The following is a 19324-nucleotide window of genomic DNA, read 5'->3' on the forward strand; positions in this document are numbered from 1 at the left end:
GTGGGGGCAGGGCCTCGCTGGGCCCCTCGGGGCTGCTGTCCGGGTAGGAGGGCGAGTCCCGCAGGTTGGCCCCGCTGGCATAGAGGGAGTCCCTGCCCGGAGGGGAGGAGAGGGGCCGGCTGGTGGCCCCATCCTCCGCCGTGCAGCTCTCTGACTCGTCCAGATCGCTCTGGTACAGCACCGACTGGGCCCGGGGCAGCAGGAGCGGCTCCTCCAGGGCCTTGTAGAGAAGTTCGATCTCTGCCCGGTCAGCACCCCCGGGCCCTCCCGCCTCTTCCTCACTGCCACCCCCCGGCACAGGTGGCACGGGGGGCTCGGGTGGTGGTGGGCCTTTGGCCCCACTGCTGCTGCCCCGCAGGTTATTGTGCACCAGCTCCGAGATGATCATCTTTTCGAAAGCGGCAGCATCTGCCAGGTTCCGGCCTCGGGGTGGCTCGGGAGCCCCGTCCCCGGGAGGGAAATCCCCACTTCGCAAGGAGTAACTGTTGTTGAAGTTGCCGTTGAGGGGCAGCGTGTCCATGCCGCAGGCTTCCCGGCCTCCCAAGGGGTGCTCTGCAGGCAGAAGGGGGCTGCTCAGGAGGGCTGGGCAGTGAGAGGGGTGTGGGGCACACAGAGTGGGGTACCTGGGCTCACCCTTGCTTTGGGGACTGGAGTTTCCCATTCCCCATCTTCCTCACTGGCAGTACGGACACTTGCCATGCAGCAGGTTGGTGGAAGGGGGGGGTGGAGACCAGTTTCCCCAGGGTCCCCTCCCAGCTCGGGACTCAGAATCTCAGTGGTGTGAGGAGACCTGGGTGACCAGGTCCATTTCCTATGCTCTGACCTTCATCACTTTCATTCCTCACCCAAGGCCCAAATGCAACATCAGCAAACTGCCCAGCCAAAGACTGTGTGTGTAAGTATGTAGGTCGGGGGGAGCACCCTGAGTTCTCCCTAGGTGAGGCACTGAGTTCTCCCTAGGTGAGTGAGGCACTGTCACATTCCCCTCCCGGCATCAGAAAGGTTACCAGGAAAGTCACACTTACTGGGTTCTCGGTAGCTCCCTGCAGGTGCCAGCCAGGAGGGAAGAGAGAGAAGGTGAGTGGTCGTGGAACGCCAAGTCCAGGCTCCCGTTCAGGAGGCATGAGAACACCCCAAGTGAAGACCTCTTGGGATGCAGACCCCATGCTCCCTGACCTGGGCTGTTGCCCTCTCCCAGCACAGTGTGCTCTTACCTGGGGAGTTGAAAACGGGGGGCGAGGAGGGATTGAAGCCCACTGACTCGGCAATGAGGGTGTTGTAGGGGCTGGTGCCCCCACGGGGCTGCAGCACAGGGTTGGTCAGCAGGTGGTTCCCCATGGTACCTGTCCAAGAGGTCAGAGGTCACAAGGCAGCTGGGAAACACAGGCCTAGAGCCCAGGATGAGGGATACTGTCTTACCTCGGTTCAGGGTGGGAGTGCTATTGATGTCGCCCGCCATGAAGGAGGATTCTGTTTGTTTCCTCACGGTGTCATTCCACATTCTTCGGATTCGGCTCTGGAGACACAGCCCAGACATGAAGGGGCCCTCGAGCCGCCTACCCTCCGGGATCTGAGACCACTTGCCTGATGCACACCACCAGGGACCTGGGCCAAGCACTGCCCCGCATCTCGGGCCCAACATTCAGCCTGAGGGAGCCCTGCCTGGTGCCCAACCCCAGCCCAGATACCTGGGTCCCTGTGTAGTAGCGGGTGTTGCTCCGCATGGCTGAGGTCTTGAGGGAGCCGTGAGCGCCCCCAGGTGGGGAGCGGATGCAGCAGTAGGAGTGTCGCAGGCACTTGCTGTACTCCTTGTGCACCTGGGGAGTGAGGAGGACAGGCAGCTGGCAGCAGGTGCCCTCACCTTGGGAGTCCAGAGACCAAGCTACTGGTGGGCATCAGAAACCTGTCTCCTGTCCCCAAGCAGCCAGCCAGGTAGACTCTCTCTCCTCGCTCAGGCCCATCCCCCTTTCTCCATCTCCATGGATAGTTTCTCATCCATTCATTGACTCAACAGCTCTTTAATGAGCATACTCTATGTGCCAGGTGTGGCTTAGGCCCTGGGGATAGTACAACACAAATCAGACACAAAGCCCTACCTCTCAGAACTGCTATCTTAGTAGACAGACATAACGTAGATGCAAACATCAGTACGTAAGGTAGGATGTGTGATGATGTTAGGTGCTGCAAACAGACCTATGGCTGGAAAGGGGGTTAGGCAGATCAGGGGAGGCCTCAACAAGAAGGAGACGTTTTGGCAAAGACCTGAGAGAGAAGTCAGATATCTGGAAGGAGCAGGGGACAAGCCCTAAGGAGGGTCCATGTCTAGGTGTCTGAGAGAGCAGAGAGCATGGCTGGAGGACAGAAAAGGTAACCGGAGCCCTGGTCACACCATGTAGGCCTGGGGGCTCCTGTAAGAATGTCACTGTGTGTGAAGTGGGGGCCACGCAAGGAAGTCACTGTCCCTTGGGGGCCACCAGACAGAACAGAACAGGGTACAGTCAGCCTTGCAGCAGAGTTCTCATCGCTGCCTCCTTCATCCCCCTGCCTTAGCCTTACCCGCCTCGGACCAACAACAATCTGACGGGGGCTCCACTGCCTTCAGGACCAAGTATACAAATGCCTTGGCTCGGTTTCCATGCTTGAGTCTTGTATGCCCTGTATGCCCCTCTAAGTTTCTCTGTTTCTGTTTATCTCTTTATTTTTTTAAGGATTTAAACACATTTTATTTAAAAAGGAAACATTCTATCACCACAAAACTCACAGAATCCTCTCCCTCCTGCATACCTGCTTTGTGCCCTGCGTTGTGGGAGAGTCCTGTCACTGCATCCCTGCCCTCTGCTCTCCTCGCTCCCCACATCTGCCCGGCTCTCCTTCTCCTCCAGTCCGCTGTATCTTGTTTTCCAGAACCCTCTTCACCCTAGCTGAATCTTTCCTGACCCTGAGGCCCATGCTCCCCTCTCAGCGGACATAGGCCACCAAAGAAGGCAAGCACCTGGGCCCCCTTCCCTGACCTCACCTTCTTCTGTAAGGCGCAGTGAAAGACAAAGATGAAGACCCCCTGGAAGGCGTTGAAGGTGGTGAAGAGATAGGCCATGACCACCGACTCCTTGTTGATGAACAGGAGGCCAAAAGCCCAGGTGAGGCCCAGCAGGAAGAGCAGCGCAATGGCCCCCAGGGCCCAGGATCTGGGGACGGGGTAGGGAGAGGGATAGGGACATCAAAGTACCCGCCAGCAGAGATACATCCCCTATTGGCCTCTTTGGGCCTGGACTCTGTCTACAAAAACCCACCTGGGTGAGTAGGCCTGATGGGAATGGCCCGTCCAGCGACACTTCCACCCAGCCTGAGTCTGAGGGCAGGCAGAGTTGGGGAGTCGAGGTTTGTGAATAGTTATTCCCCTGCATCCTTCATCCTTTAGGCCATGTTTCCAGACCCTTAAACTATCTGTCTTTTGCTGCTTACTTCTCTTTAAGTCGTCCGAAATGGACTCACTTTTTGAACTCAGCCTTGCCCTGAGCAGTTATATTCCCCACGCCACAGGTTGGCTGAGTTAATGCTATGTTTTCTAATACTCATTAAGTAGATATAGAACGAGCACAATGAAAACCATCTCTGTCCATAAATCACATTGTATGACACCAGAGGTGACAGCACATTTTAGTTAAGTCCTGGGAGAGGCCAGCTTGGTGTGGGGTTTTGGGGGGCAGGGGTGGGGAGGGGGCTACTCACTTAATGTTGTCAAGGCGACTCGAGTCGGGCTTGAGCACAGATGAGCTCCGGATCATCTTGTGCAGGGTCACCATGAGAAACACCAGATTTACCTGGGGACGGGACAAGGGGAGGGGCTGGGCCAGGGTTGCTCTGCCTTCCAGCTGCCGGTGTGAGCTCCTGGCCAAGTCTCAGCATGGACCTCTTCCTTCATGGACTCCTCTGACGATGTAACTGCCCCCAGGTTCCCACCCCCTGGTATAACCGTCTATTACATGGCTCCCACTGCTGGGAAGATGGGGCCTCCAGCCTGACACAGAACAGGGGCTCAAATCACAGCTCCTGGATGCATGGACCTCAGTGCTGGAGCTCTACAGACCCACTGCGCTCCTGTCCTCTTAGTTGGCTGGTTAGTTCTCACAGTTTTCAGGGGCTCAGGGTCAAGGCTAGCCAGGATAAAGGATGAAAACAGTACCAGGTGTACTGCCTTCCAACTTACCACAATAACAAAGGAGACGGGCCCAATGAAGCTCCAGATGAAATAATTGTCTACTCGGAGCCAGCAGCTATAAAAGAAGCAGAGCCAGGGGGTGAGGTGGGGGGTTGTGGGGGACCTACCCTCCAACCCCAGGAGCCCAGTGCCGTGAGGGTCCTGCTACTGAACAGGGAGCCAGGCAGGAGGAGAGAAGGAGGGGCACTCACGCCTTCTCAGTGCCGTAGCTGCGGTAGTCGATGGCGGCCGCGATGCCCACGACCAGGGCTGGGAAGCAGTAGCCACCCAGGTAGTAGTACTTGGTACGGGAGTACTCGCTCTCGAACACCTCCACCAGTAGCAGGTAGAGGTGCACGCCCTCCAGGCACAGCCAGGAAAAGGCAGCCAGGAAGAAGTAGTGCAGCAGACCAGCGAAGATGGGGCAGGCAATCTAGGGGGCAGGGGCACCACAGGTGAGGAGGGGCCAGGCTGGGTCGCCTCTCCTCCCTCCCCCTGCCCCCACCCCACGCCAGACTCACCTCATACTGAGTCTTGTCTATGCCGACCAGGAAGAGCAGCTCAGCCAGGAAGAGGTTGATGCACAGGTTCTTGTGGATGGTGTTGCGGTCGGTCTGCAGCCCCCGCAGGAAGCAGAAGGTAGAGATGCAGATGGCCAGACAGACCAGAGAGATCACAATGCCCACCCAGGTGATGACTGACAGCAGCAGCTCGTTGATGCGGCCCTGGTACTGGGGGACAGTAGGGGGTGCACTCAGTGCCCTTGGCCTTGCACATGGCCAGGCTCACCCTGGGCTCAGATAGGTGCCAGCTGCAGACCAGGCCTCAGGCCATGAATACCACTGGTACAGCCCTGCTGGCCTTCTGCCCCTGGCCAACTTGCCGGCCCCCACCCCTCTGCAGGCAGCACGCTCACTTCCTCATGCTCTGGAAGGTGTGTGGAGAGATGACAAAGGTGACACCAACTTGCTTCTCCAGAGTGCCTTGGGAGAAGGTGGGACCGTGACCAGAGAGAGAGAACCAGACATGTGGTCTCATGCCCTGGGCAAGACTAGTGCCGCCCCCGTGCCCATGAAGCTGGCCTTCCCTGGCACTGCCCATGACGCACTCTGTAATGCCATGCAAAGCTGAGCCAATGAGCAGGCCCGCCCAGAGCAGTGCAGCGGGGTGCTGGCCAGCTTACGATCTCGCGGTGAGCCATGAGCACAGCAAAGTTGGTGAGGTGGCTGCAGGCACACGTCGTGTGGGTCTTGTTGGACTCCACCAGGCGGCAGCCCTGGGTTGACCAATAGCCCAGCATGGATCTCTCCGAGTAGTTCCAGAAGGAGCAGTTAGCATTGAAGTGGTTCTTGGCCTGTTGTGTGGTAGTGGCCGGCGAGTCAGATCTGGGGAGTCCCCTTCCAGCCCTCACACCCAGCTAGAGGGACAGCAACAAGCATGGAGAAGTGCCTGGAATTTCAGGCGGTAGTCTGAGATCTCTGGGGACAAATGGCCTAAGCTGCTGAGGTGGAGGCTGAGGGACTGGTGGCCCAGGGAGGGATCGGAACTTACTCCTGGGGTAGATGAACACGCAATGCGGGGATATGCAGCCTGGGAACTCTGCGGATGCTGGGAACCCCATGGGGAACACCTCAGCTCACCTCCAGGTGGGCCACGGTGAAGATGACAGGGTCCATGAGGAAGACTCGGCTTGACTCCTTGTTGATGGAGGCTGCGATGACCTGTGAGTTCACCACGAGGGAGGCACCTCCCGGACCACCTGCGCCCACTTCACCTGCCAGCTTCACCGTGGCGTTCTCAGTGGACAGGAAGAGGCCCAGATTGTTGTAGAGGATGAAGACAACTTTGACCACCCCTGGAAAGGACAGGTGCAGCGGGTGTGCCGTCAGCCCTCGACTGACACACTTCCAGCCACCGGGACCTGGCTTCTCCAGACTGCAGCCCAGACGAGTGGGGATCAGGGACCCCTTCTCTGGGATCACTGCTCGGTGGTAGGCAGTGCCAAACAGCAGGGCAGCAAACCAGGAGACTCAGGGTCTGGGTCCTTGGGAACCTCTTACTTGCAGTGTGACTTCAAGCAAATCCCTAAGCTCTCTGAGTCTTAGTCTCAAACAGGACAATTTCCCCTGAGCTGTGAGGATCAACTGCTGCTGCAGAGGAGTGAGCCCTGCAGACTGCAAATGTTCGGGGCTCTGTGGGGCTTTGGGGGGACCCCGTGAGTCCCCTGGAATGTTTCGCCAGCTTGAGCGGAGAACTTATCTGTGTGTTGTTACAGGTCCCAACCTTTTCTCAGACTCTTCAACCCCATAAAAACTGACAGCCGCTGTTCTCCATAAGTGGGGCGGCGCTGCCAGCATGGGGCCGGGCACTGACCGTTGCGGCTGTTCTGCTTGATGGTGTTGGCTGACAGCTGGATGGAGTTCTCGCTTGGGTACTCCTGGGGGAACACCAGCTCCTGCACTTGGCCCTCCGTGTTCAGGACCGTGACCTCCAGGACTGTGGGGACAGAGGATGGCAGGGCATATGGGGTTGGGGTCTGTTCCCTGTCTAGAGGCCCAAGGTCAAGGACCAGGGTATCCCCCACGGTCTCTGGAACAGGCAGACTCCACAGTTCAAGGTTTGCACCTGAACTGGGCCTGGTAAGACCACAGCACTCACCCACATTCTGCTTGGCAGCCAGGAAGCGGGCCGGCTCCCTGACGTTGTCGGCCAGCAGGAAGGCGCCCTCTTCCAGGACATCCAGGAGCATGGTGGCTGTGTGTACCTGCTCTGTGGCATTCATGTCCTTCCAGGACTCAAGAGCCTCCGGCCGTAGCAGGTTGTCCACCGTTTCCACCACAGCCTGCACAGGTGGTGGTGGTGGGGGGTGGCGCCACGAATCCCGCCACATCCTCCAGTTCGTGGGGCTGAGCTCCGTGTCCCCTCCTCTCAGCCTCTATTCTCCCAGTGCCGAGTAGGGCCTGTCCCACCCCGCTCAGCCAGCCGGAGTCCCCTGGGCCTTACCTTGATGTAGTCCTTGCAGGTTCTCTCCCGCTTGTGCATCTAGGAAAGAGATGGAGGTGCTGTCAGGCCACATCTACCCACTCTTTTCTGCATCTGCCACCAAGCTGGGACTGGGCCACGAGCAAGAGTTGTTCCTAAGGTATCCCCAACCCCCAGGCCCATCCGGAGCAGCCCAGGAGGGAGACCAGAGGGCCTGGAGTCTATGCTTCCTGGTGGCAGCCCAGCTTGGAGGTACCAAGCCGAACCTTCCTGAGCCCCCGGGGTAGTGCCCACTGTCATCCCCACTGTCAAGCCCCACCTTGTTGTAGTTCTTGCCAGCTGACTCGCGCTCAATGGGCCTCAGGGCCTGTAACTGGGCGTCCAGGATGTCCAGCAGCTGTTCCATCAGCTTCACAGAGGAGGACACATCCCCCGCATAGATGGAGCCCCGGGTGTGGCGGGCCAGCTCACTGGCAATGTTGGCTGCATTCTCCCCACTCTTGATCTGTGTGAGGCAGGAGTGGAGGACCCAGCTCTGTCAGGGACCATTTTGCTCCCCTCATGGTCCCTCCGCACTTGCCCAGACTGCTCAGCCCCTCATTCCTCTCTACTGCCCCTTCTCCCTGTCTGCTCTCTCCCCCACTCTGTAGGCCAGGGAGGAGACCCCATAGTCCTGCCTCTCAGACCTGCTATCCATTTATCTCCCTTGTCTCCCATTGTTCCACTGCCCCGCTGCGCCCTGCACCCAGCCACCCAGGGCCCAGTGCGTGAGCAAAGGTGCCTATCTGGGAGGGGTGGCTGCTGCTGGTACCTTCTGGGCCACCTGGTTGACCCAGGGGGAGGTGCAGTTGCTGAGGTCAGGGCCCCGGGGGTTCCAGAGCCCCAGGGCTGGTAGACACTGGAAGGAGGCAATTCCTGCAGGGACAGACAGGAACAGAGAAGGGGGCCACAAGGAAGGAGAGAAGGGCGGGCCAAAGCAGGGGGAAAGGAGACAGAGACGAATGGGTGAGGGGAGAAGTGAGGGGAACATGGGAGACCAGACATGAAGCAGGTAGGACAGTCAAGAGAGGTGTCACTCTGAGGTGACATAAGCCACACCTTAATCCCCTAAGCTCTCCCTCTTGTCTTCTCTTCCATCTTTACCTACTGGAATTAGAACCTTCTAACAAAACCCAAATGGGAAGCCCCCTTTCCATGAAGCCTCTTCTAACCCTCCCCTCAGGTCCCTAGAGCGGGTGGTCTTAGTCCCACCCCTCTGGCACTTCAGATGCTGTTCCTAGGACTGTTCCATCTCAGCCTGAGGCTGCGACCCACCCAGCTTATCTCTGTGGGCTCCCTGCAGGGTCTGCCTAGTGCTCAGCACTGCAGGAAGGGTCAGGGAATGGGGCTGGGAAAACTAAGCTGCTGCTGTTCCCTGGGAGCTCTGCTGGGCTCTGGGGACACAGCTGCAGATGTTGGGCATGAATCCTACCCCATAAAGCCCACACTTTGTCAAAAGGGGAAGTGGACGGGTAAGTGCATCTATGCTGAGTGGTAGGCACGTCCCCTGTCCCTTCCCTAGCCAGACCAGCAGTGGCCACCCCCCAAGTCAGCCCCAGAAGAGGTGACCAAGGCCTCTGTACTCACCTCGAGTTCCCTTGGGGCAAGGTCTCTCCACCAGCATGCCCTGCTGGGTGGCCGGCCACTGGACCCGCCGCACCTCTCGAGGTTCACAGAAGAGCTCTGGAGACACGTGCAGATTGGGGGCTGGGGGCCGCCGGGTGCTGGGGGCTGGGGCTGTGGCTGGAGGCAGGTCGGGTCCCAGCTGGTTGATGGCACCCACCGGGTGCGTGGTGAGGGGTGCCCGGCGGAGCGGGGTGGTGGCTGCGGGTGAGGCTGTGCTGGTGAGGGGCGTGGGCCGGACTGTGGTGGTTGTGCTGAGGGGTGGCGAAGTGGCTGGGCCTGGAATGGAGAGGAGGCCATGAGACAGAATCACCCCCAGGCTTGGGGCCCCATCAGGCACCGGGTCCCTGGCATCTTAGCATCTTTCTTGCCACTGAAGTGGAAAGATGTCCTGGTTCCCATTGGGTCTGGGAGAGGATCTCCTCTGCATTCTCTCCGCCCACAGAGGTACCTCACACCCATGGGACTGTCTAAAACATCAAAACGTGCAAATTCACTCGTGTGCACCCTCAGGTGTGAGAGAGCACCTGGAAAGGATAGGCCAGGAAGGAGATGAACACTGCCACCTCTCATCCTTGGTTACTAACTCTGGTCTCTGTAACCCGGCTTCTTTCCCTCAGGGGGCCTCAGCTCCCCATTATGCAAACAAGGCTTGATTAGACCAGGCTCTCTGGAGCCCTGGGGCTGCTCAGAGCTGGCTCAGGGCAGCCGAGGACACAAACAAGGCTGCAGAGGGGCCCTCACCCCATCAACAGCTCAACCTTGTCCTGTTTTACCCGGTATTTGAGCTTCCACCCAGGATTCTGGTTGGTTAAGAGTTCCAGGGCTACAAATGCACAAGCCTCTGAGAAAGGCAGTGCAGCTAAGTGGTCAGGCACCCAAAGTCCTGGGTCCAAATCCTCAAGCTAATTCACCACCCACTCTGTGCCTCAGTTTCCTCATCTGTAAACTCAGGGAAGTAACAAGCTCTGTGTTAGAAGGGTTAGACAAGTTACCAGCTGGGAAGTGCCTGGAACAGCATGTGCTGTGTGACTCTCTCCGACCTCTAGGTCGCTAAGAGCTGCCAGATTCACCCCCAACCCTGGGACGGCGGTTGTGGGGGGGGGCGGGGGTAGCTGTGGACACAAGCCATCCTCACCGGCACTGGGGTCTGGAGGCCCAAACTCCAGGCTATAGCGCACCACGAAGTAGTTGTTCCAGACGTAGAGCTGGTTGTCGCGCGGGTTGTAGTCCACGGAGGAGACGAACTGGTAGGGGTTGGGGAAGGCCAGGCTGACGGGCTCCTCGCGGTTGGCATTGGTGTTGAAGGCATAGTCCACGCGGTTGCCAGCCGCCTCGCTGTCGTCGTCCACGTAGACAGAGCGCAGCACGTAGAGGACGCCGCACACCATGAAGGCGTTGGACGCCGAGCGCTTGTCGTAGCCCGTCTCCCACGTGCCCTCGAAGCGCAGCGTATACGGATTGAGCTGGCTCACCACCAGCCGCCCATTGTTGCCCTCGGTGGCGTAGATGACCCACAGCCCATTCTCGTCCACAGCTAGGTCGATGTCGGTCTTGCCCCCCCAGCGGTAGGGCGAGGTGTCGTGGTAGTTGGCGGTGTTGATGACCGTCTCCCCGCTCTTGATGCGAGTGCGCAGATCGTACTTGACGATGTTGCGCGTGCGCTCCTTGTTGTAGAAGACAGCGCCGTCGTAGACCACGAACCCCGTGCCGTCCACACGGTTGGGCAGGCGGTAGGTGGTGGTGTGGCGTGCCGCCACGTAGTCCTCCCATGAGGCGTACTCGGTCAGCGTGTCTGTGCGGTAGGGGATCCAGGGCATGACATAGATGCGGTCACCCGCCTGCAGTGGATCCTTGCACCACGCACCAGACTGGTGCTCCGACTCGTGCGTCGAAGTGGGCTCCAGCACCTTCTGGAGGGTCCCTGGGCACACGAAGACTGGGCCAGGCAGGTGGGTGGGGAGGAGACACGAGAGGAGGAGCAGGGGGTAAGGAAGAGGGGGAGAGAGAGGGGAGAGAGAGGCAAGTTGGTCACGTGGCCACGGGGGAGCCAGGCTGTCCCCTCCTGCTGCTGCAGTCACGGTTGCTTGGTAGGGCTGGTGATGGGAAGGGGGTTTCCGGGCTGGGACCCCCACCCCGCCCAGCTGCCCCTCTCCCTGGAGATGTCAACCCTGGAGGCCATTAAGAGCAGGGTTAGTGGGGGGGAGGTGGTGCCCTCTTTCCTTCCCTGGCTGCTAGAGACCCCACAGGCTGGGGATAAGGGGTTTGGCAAGAGCCCTCCCAGAGATGTTCTCTTGTGCCTTAAGTGGGGCAGAAAGATCTCACTGCAGCCACTGGCTGGTGGCTTTGAGGTTCCAGGGACTCAGTGCCCTGCCCCTTCGCCATTGTCTCCGCCCCCTATGGAAGAGCTAGAGTCGAGGGTCCCATCCTTCATCAACCACACCAGGACACAGAATTTTTTTTTTTTACACTCCACTTTCTTCCTCCTGCAAAAATTGCAAGGTAGTGATGTTTTTGTACCCACTGTGGGTGTCAGGGGTGCCCCCCACCATTCCAGGGTGGGGGAAACACCCAAGGTTCCTGTTGCAGCCTGTGGCCCCCACACACCTGGACCCACACAATCAGGAAAGGTTTTTGGAAAAGTTCAGCCCCTCCCCAGGGCGCCCAGCCCTGCCCCCAGCCGGCAGGGTCTCTCATGGGTTTGTTCAGCAGCAGACACTGACACTGGTGCACAGGGATTGGGGAGGTGGGACATGGGGAGGGAGGTGACTCCCCAGGAGAGTTGGGGAGGGGGAAGGAGAGCTGCGTGGAGGGAAGAGAGACAAGGTGGGGGGGTGGGCCTCAGCAGAGGTCCTGGCTCCAAGGGAGGCACACTGGAGACCACCTGGGAAGAAAGGGTTAGTGCTGACAGAGGAGAGAGGGGGTGAGCAGAGAATTCACTCCAAGGCCCAGGCCGGACTGAGGGTCCCTCGGGAGGGCAGTCCCAGGTCCAGCTCAGGGGGCAAGGGAGGGAACCAGGTGCTAGGATAAAGACCCAGCCCGCCCCAGCCAGGCCCCCCACCTCCCCTGCCCCGGACCCCGATTTACCTGCAACCATCCCCGGCTCGGGAGGAGGGACCAAGGCAGCGCTGATGTCAGAAAGGTGGGGGGCCCCGCCCCACCCCCCCATTCCCTGAAAAGGAGGAAAACCTCAACTGCATCTCGTTGGCCCCTGCTGGCCTGCCTACCCTTGCCCCATCACGTCCCAGCGCCACCTACTCCTAGCCTCCCCTGCCGACCCGGTGGAGGTCTGGACTCTCAACAGTCAGTGTGGCCAGGCTCCCCTCCTCCTCCCAGAGTAGTGATGGCCAGAAGCCCCTCCATCCAGGACGGCTGGGGCCTCCCTCTCACCTCCCTGCTGGCAGAACCCATGGACAGGCCAGGGTGAGGGTTTGCAGTGAATTCTCTGCTTCTGCTTGGCCTGTCACCAAAGCAGCTGGCCCTGAGGTGGGCAGGGAGGGCTGGGACCCGGCACTGGCTTGGAGGGCAGCCCAAGGGTCCCCAGGCACAAAGCAGCCAGGAGCGTGCCCTGTTTTTAGAAGGGGAAAAGGAGCCCCAGGCACAGAGGTGGGCAGGAACCAGAAGGATCCTGGCTTGGGCCCTGGGGCTCTACCATCTCCGTGTCCCCGATGCCCTGAGGTGTTGGCTTGCACCCCTCCCCAGCACACCTGGCCTCCACCCATTTCCTCTGTGCCCAGGTCTCCCCTCTCCCCAAGCCCGGGCAGCCCCCTGCCAGCTGTGTGTGTGTGAGAGGGTGGTGGGAGGTCTCAGAGCCTGACCTAATCAGAAGGGCGTGGAGGAGGAAAACGTGGTTAGAGGTTACCCTGGGGACCAGGGAGAAGATGAGAAGGGTCTGCCTGGAGCCTTTGCCAGCAAGGACCCCTCCCTAGCACCAAGCTCCCAACACCTCCTCTTCCCTCCCCCAACCCGCCCCTTGAAGAGAAAAGATCCAGGACTTCGTATCCAAACCACCACCGGGCCTGCAAGAAGAGTGTCTGGTGCTGGGTGGGAGAGAGACTCCAGAAGAGAGAGAGGGAGAGAGTGGCGGGGTTCAGTGAGGGGCAGACCGTGGGCTGGCTGCCCAGGCCTCTCTGAGATAGGGAAGGGGGGCAGGGGGGAGGGGAGCAGCTTGGAGGGACCCCGCCCCACCTCCCTCGAAGGGGATGCTCCACAGACCACCGTAATTTCAAGGCAAAGGCGATTCGAAAGGATGTCTTACCCAGCCCTGCCCCTGCTGCCAGCCTCAGAGCCGTCAATTTCTCAAAACTTTCAGAGGAGGAAGCCGCCATCCCCAACATCCTGCCCTCCAAGCCCTACAGCTGCAGCCCGTGCCCTATCCCCATGGTGGACAGTCCTACCCGCCAGAGTTCTCCAGCTCCCCTGCGGAAGGTTAAACCCGCAAGAAATTACGGTGCTCCTGAAGTCCCCAGACCCGGCCTATACCACCCTGGCCCCCTCTCCCTGGTCCTCTAACCACAACAGCCCAGAAGAAACCCTGACTGCAGCGTCGCAAGTGTTTCAGAATCAGAGAAAAAAATGCTTCCCCACCCCACGCTCCCCCGACCGTGGGGCCCGCCCCCACCCCCTTGTCCCCAGTTTGGCAGGATGCCCTCCCAGGGCTGGGGACAGCTTATACCCAACCCCAGGGCTGGGCCCCCAGCTGGTCGAGGATGGGGGCTGGGGGTGGGGGAAGCTGGTGCTCTGTGCTCCAAAACAGCTCTGGGCCTTGGGAACGTCAAACCAGAAGGAACTTAAGCCACCAGGAGCCCGAGGGATAGGATGAATCTGCTTCCCGAAAGGAAAACAAAGGCGTACCCCCGCATCCCTCTTCCCCAATGGGACACAAGTTACCAAAGTTGGGGTGGGAAGAAGAGAGGAGAGAGACGGCTCACCCGGTGACCCCACCACCTGGCCCCCCGTAGGGAGCCAGGGAAGGGGATCCCCACCCGCCCCGGATGCTTACAAACTTCTCCTGAAGGAGGCAAAAGAAGTATGAGAGAAGGCCAGGTCCCCCCAAAAAGGGCTGGGGACTAGGAAGGACAGGGAGAGACAGAAAGAGAGAGGCAGAAGAGACAGAAGGTCCTGCCCGTGCTCAGAGAGGAGCTTCCTCGGGTGTCTGGAGGGTGGAGTTGCCAGTGGCTGGACCAGAGTTAGCCCCACCGGGAGGACACCCGGGGTGGGGACTAGCAGCTGGACCCAGCTGGGGGGCGGGAGAAGAAGGGGCAGAGAGGGGAGGGCGGGTCACATGAGTATGGCACAGGTAAAACAAAGTGTGAGTTAGGGGTTAGCATTGGTAACAGTGCGTTTACCTTTCTGCTCCACTTCTACTTTAAAAAGAGAAAAAAAAAAAGAGATTAAATTGCTTTTGTTTCTTTTCTGGCAACACGCCCCCTTTTCCTTTCTTTCCTCACTCCTGGTTCCCAAACCCTGAATGTAGTATCAACTCAGCCCCCGCCCCCCAAGTCCCTTCCTCTGGGGTCAGGTCGGGGTGAGAGGTCGTGGGGAAGACAGTCACAGGAAGGGGAAGACACGAGACCAAGAGAGACACGGGGTGAGGCGGGTACGGGCAGCAGGTGGGCCATGCCCTCAGATGTGAGTGGGCACCCTCGCTGCAGCTGGGCGGGGAGGGAGGAGCCCCAGCTGGGGGGCGGGCTCTGGTTAGTGGGGTACCAGGGAGCAGGGGCAGGGAGGAAACACTCAGATCCCCTCTCGCCCTACCTGCTGCCCTCCTGCCAGAACAAGGGGCCCAAGAGAGGGGATTTAGTGACTCCTGGGACTTGGGTACCCAGAGCTGAGAGAACAGACTGAACTCCTTCCCTGTCCGTGCTGGCCCCACCTGAGTCCAGCTGGGTTCCCCCCACAAGCCCTCACAACCCATAAAAAGCTAATACAGAGAGAGGGCAACAGAGCTGGACACCGAATGACTGAAGGGCAGACAGAGCTCCCCTCGGCCTCAGAGAGTTGGGGTAGGGAGACAGAGGCAGAGAGGGAAGAGGCTGGGGTGGGGAGACATCACAGACGGGACAGGACAGCAGGTGGGGGCACAGACACGCTCCCACGCTCCCCCAAGACTCAGTTTCTCTGCCCAGCCCCTCCCCCAGGGGGGCCCCAGAGCCAGGAGCTCCAGGCCACCTGCTGCCTGGTGGGCCGGCGGCACCTGGGGGAGGAAGGGGCATGGTTAGACTGTGCTCAGCTGCAAGGCAAATCCAGTGTTAGTCGGGCCTGTCCGATGCGTGTGTCGGGGGGTCCCACACACCCACTGCCCCCTCCCCACAGTATCCCCTACACCCACCTCTGACCCGCCCACACCAGCACTGGGATCACCCTAGCCTCTGAAGCCCAGGGCAAGATGGTTGCCCAGGCTGCGTCCCTCTAGCCTCTGCATCTCTGGCACCTCAGGAACCTCTGACCAGGGCCTGGCTCTCCTGCCACCTCTCTGGAAGCAGAAGCAGGGAGTTCCACCGGGGCAGGGTTTGGCTGCCTTCCCAGCGCCTCATCCAGAGCCTGGCACACAGGAGGTGCTCAGTGAACATTTGGGAGATAAGTGAGTGCCCGGATTCCCAGTTCTGTGGCCTAGCTTCCATCTTCCTGGGAACCATAGCTCCCCCTTCCTCTGGGACCGGGAGTTAGCTTAGCCCTCCAGCTCTTCCTGTCCTGGGCACACATGGCTCCGTTATGTCCCCACATATCTCGTGTGTGTGTGTGTGTGTCTGTGTGTGCGCGCACGTGCGTGTGTCCTATCTCCTCCAGCACTCAGGCTAGCTCTCCCATCAGACTGGGGGCCATCCTTCTCCTGGGCTGACCTGCGTCCCTCCTGATCTCTGTGGATCATGCCCCTGCCCACAGCTGAGGGCGGGGGTCTGTTTCAGGAGGTCTCTCCATCCCTTTCCTCCCTGGGCCCTCTATACCTTTTTCCTGCTGCTTTACCTGTGTGGCATCCACTTACTTTGGACTCCACTTGGACCAGAGGGTTTTCCTCTTGCCCTTTATCCTGTCTGCCTCAGGAGGAACTGGGTTCATCATCTTTCATTAGTTTTATTTTTGATTACCAACAGCAATAATAACTGGTAGTTACAACAAAAGCAATGACTACCAGTGCCCAGCGCTCAGTAGGTGCCAGGAACTGTGCTAGGCACTTCCTGGGCAGTCTTTTAAAAACAGTGTCTATATAGATGGCGAAACCGAGACTCAGTGAAGCAACACGGCCAAGGCCACACAGCTGGCAAAAGCGGGTATGCTTCCTTCACACTTATGGCTCAGGGCACACAAGGAGCCTTACCCACATTCTCTCTACTCCTGGCAACATCCCAGGGGAGGTGTTTTGCTCCCTTCCCCCCACCGCAGATGAATATACAGGCTCAGCCAGCTTGAAAGGGCACCTGGACCATTACTGAGCACACCCTGAACCAGGATTCGGTCTGGGCGCTGGGGGGTGAGGATGTGGCCTCCGCCACTGGGAGCAGGTTCTGAAGCTACCCCTGGGCCAGCCGCTTTGCACACACGCTGTCCTAGACTCTCGCCCCCTCCTATAGTGGCCCTGAGAAATTAAGTAATTTGCTCAAGTTTCAGAGCCAGGACAATCGAAGAGCCTGGCCGAGCTTTGAACCCAGCCTGCCTTCCCCGCTGCGCTGCTCTCCCCCGCTCCCACCCTCCTCCCTGTTGCCCCAGCCCTGGGGGTGGGCAGTGTCCCCAGTGCTGTGGGGAGGCTTCAAGGATCAGATGGGCCTTCCCCTCGGGTGGCGGCTGGAGGCCTCAGATGCTGAAAGGAAAGGGTGAGGAGTAAAAGAAGAAAGTTATGGAAGCACATAAGTGATTCTGTTTCCCCAGTGTAGGTCATCACCTGCGAGGAGAAATCAGAGGTTGGTGGGGGAGGCTGGAGTGGGAGGGGAGAGGAGGGAGAGTCACAGGGCCTCCTGCTCCTCCACCCCCTCTCCCCACGCTCAGACACTCTGGCGGCCCTGCCTCCTCCCCCCTCTGCCTGGAGGCCCTACCTCCAGGTTGGCTGTGTGAAGCTGGGGAGGAGGAGAGGGAGGCGGAGGGAAGAGTGAGGGCAGGAAAGAAGGATATTAAGGGTGGGGTGCTGAGGAGGAGAGACCCTGTCTTTGTCTGCTCCGCTTGGCCAGGTGCGAGAAAGCCAGGCCCCTGGCTCCTCAGATCACCTTCCTCAAGGTTCCTGGGGGCCACCCGCAGTCCAACATGGTGGCACTTCCTTTGTAGACAGGAAGTGCTGGCACAGTAATGGGCAAAGCAACCAGGACATAGGAATCTGTGGAAGATGCCCCCAGCCCCTCACGCAGGATCTGCCCCCAGGCCTCAGCGGGTGGTCTGCCTCTCTTTGGGCATAGAATTCAGCTCCCAGGACAGGAAAGGGGCATGAGTGGGGGCACATGAGGGGTGAGGTGGACCATGGAAAGGAGGAGGAGTTCAGAGAGGAAAGGCAGTGAGTGAGAAGGAAGAGCAGGCATGTAAGGGGCGGGGTATTCGGGAAGGTAAGGGATGAGGAGGAAGTGGGATTAGAGGGCAGTGGGGTCCAGGATGACAAAGAGGAGAGATGTAAGTGTACCAGGCAGAGTATGGGGGTGTGGCCTCGAAGTGTGTAAATGAGCCGGGAGCATGTGGAGAAGCAGGGCAGTGGGCCAGGGTAACAAGAGTTAGAGAAGGTGCCCTGTGGAAAGGGACAGTCTCTGGTGGTGGCAGGGAGATGGGGCAGGTACTGAGTATGGACAAGGGTGTCTGGGAGAAGAGAATGTGAAGGAGAGAGCAAACCCAGCTGTCCCCATGTACCTGGCCCCAACTTGGACCTGTGTGTGTATGTGTGTGTATATATGTGTGTTGGTCAAGGTGTCTCCTCCTCGCTCACTTCTGGGAGGGGGAAGGGCCCACGTCCGCACAAGGAACAAGATGACTCACTGTAGGGGACACAGTCGTACTGCACCTCCAGGTACTTGTAGGTCCCGGGACACGGGTCAGGAAAGGCATCAGAGCCGGCAACCACCACGCACTGGGTGCGGTTGTTACACCTGCAGAGGAAAGACAGAGAGCTGGGAAAACAATGGCTTAGAACCTGGGGGCCTCCAGGGTCAGGAGAGGAATGGACACCCCCAAATTGGGAAGGACCCCTGGAAACAAGGCCAGGGGCACTGCTTTCTGTTTCCTGCCTGCTCTCTCTTTTCCACCAGACAGGTCTTTGGTACTCAGCCCCAGCATGGCATCAAGCTCAGGGCTAGACCTGGGCATCGCCCCATGAACTGCTTCCCCAGACACCCTTCATCACTTCCATCCTATCCGCACATCACGGCGCCATCACATCATCGGTATTTTCTCTAAACTGACTGGAAAGCCCCTCCTTTGCTCATGGAAGAGGAAGACACGTAAAGCCACACATGGGAGGTGGTGTCCTTGCAAACACACTGTTAATGAAATGCCCACAGTGTCAGTCTATGTCCACCCCTTTGGTCAGTGCTGATGTGAGGATGTATGAGGAGCGGCCAGTTCGGGGGCAGAGTCCTCACCTCACGGTGGAGCCAGTCTCGATTCCCCACGGGAACTCTGAGTCCCTGTCAGCTTCTCAGGGTCTGGCTAACATGTCAAGTGAAGCCCACTTAACAACAAGCAAAAGATGTTTCTCCTCTGCTGTCTGTCCCCACAGTCAGGGTCTCTCTTCCCTGGAGCGGGCCACGTCTCAGCCAGTGGAATAGTAACCTAACTGTGGATGTGCAGGAAGTGGTTTGAGGGGCTTCTCGACAGGTACGGGGCAGAGAGGCCTCCTGTGTCTTCTCTCTTTACTCTTGCCCTTAACCAATGAGAATCCGCTTATACCTACCTGCCCACCTCAACCCCCTTCTTTAAAAACAGAACATTGGCCTCAGAAAATTAAGCAGAGTCATCTTTAACCAAGAAACTCCATCCCTTGATATATTCCCAAAAGAACTGAAAGCAGCTGCTCAAACAACGACCTGTACACGAATGGTCTTAGCAGCATCATTCACACAGTCGCCAAAGGTGGGAACGACCCAAGTGTCCATCGATGGAAGAATGTATAAACAAAATGTGGTCCATCCCCACAACAGAATAGTACTCAGCCATAAAAAGAAATTAAGCTCTTACACACACAACGTGGATAAACCTTGGAAACATGCTGCGTGAAAGCCAGACACAAAAGCCTACGTGTTTCGTGATTCTATTTATATGAAATGTCCAGAACAAGCAAATCCAGTGACAGAAAGTGGATTAGTTGTGGCTGGGGGTACGGGGGTGGTGGTGGAAAGTGACTGCTAACAGGGACAGGGTTTCCTTCTGGGGTGATGAAAACGTTCTGGAACTAGGTATGGATGGTGGCTGCACAATATTCTGAAATGTATTCAATACCATTGAATTATTCACTTTAAGATGGTGACTTTCATGTTATGCAAATTTCATCTCAATATCAAGAACAAGAGGGAA

At 58.6% G+C, this 19324-nt stretch overlaps 1 protein-coding gene across 1 annotated transcript in view; it reads right to left on the reverse strand.

The window, feature by feature from the left end:
- Positions 1-19324, reverse strand: part of ADGRL1 (adhesion G protein-coupled receptor L1) — a 25129-nt gene that overhangs the window by 324 nt on the left and 5481 nt on the right. The window contains 21 exon segments of the mRNA XM_025051630.1: position 1; positions 4-552; positions 1026-1043; positions 1215-1343; positions 1420-1516; positions 1689-1817; positions 3017-3185; positions 3730-3821; positions 4208-4274; positions 4411-4631; positions 4720-4929; positions 5382-5552; positions 5839-6053; positions 6572-6694; positions 6857-7040; positions 7202-7240; positions 7500-7685; positions 7992-8095; positions 8807-9121; positions 9981-10781; positions 17792-17901. The exon segment at position 1 is cut by the window's left edge and continues 324 nt beyond it. Coding sequence (XP_024907398.1) covers position 1; positions 4-552; positions 1026-1043; positions 1215-1343; positions 1420-1516; positions 1689-1817; positions 3017-3185; positions 3730-3821; positions 4208-4274; positions 4411-4631; positions 4720-4929; positions 5382-5552; positions 5839-6053; positions 6572-6694; positions 6857-7040; positions 7202-7240; positions 7500-7685; positions 7992-8095; positions 8807-9121; positions 9981-10781; positions 17792-17901 — 3930 coding nt within the window.

Source organism: Pteropus alecto, unplaced genomic scaffold (assembly GCF_000325575.1).
Source record: "Pteropus alecto unplaced genomic scaffold, ASM32557v1 scaffold388, whole genome shotgun sequence".
Taxonomy (NCBI): domain Eukaryota; kingdom Metazoa; phylum Chordata; class Mammalia; order Chiroptera; family Pteropodidae; genus Pteropus; species Pteropus alecto.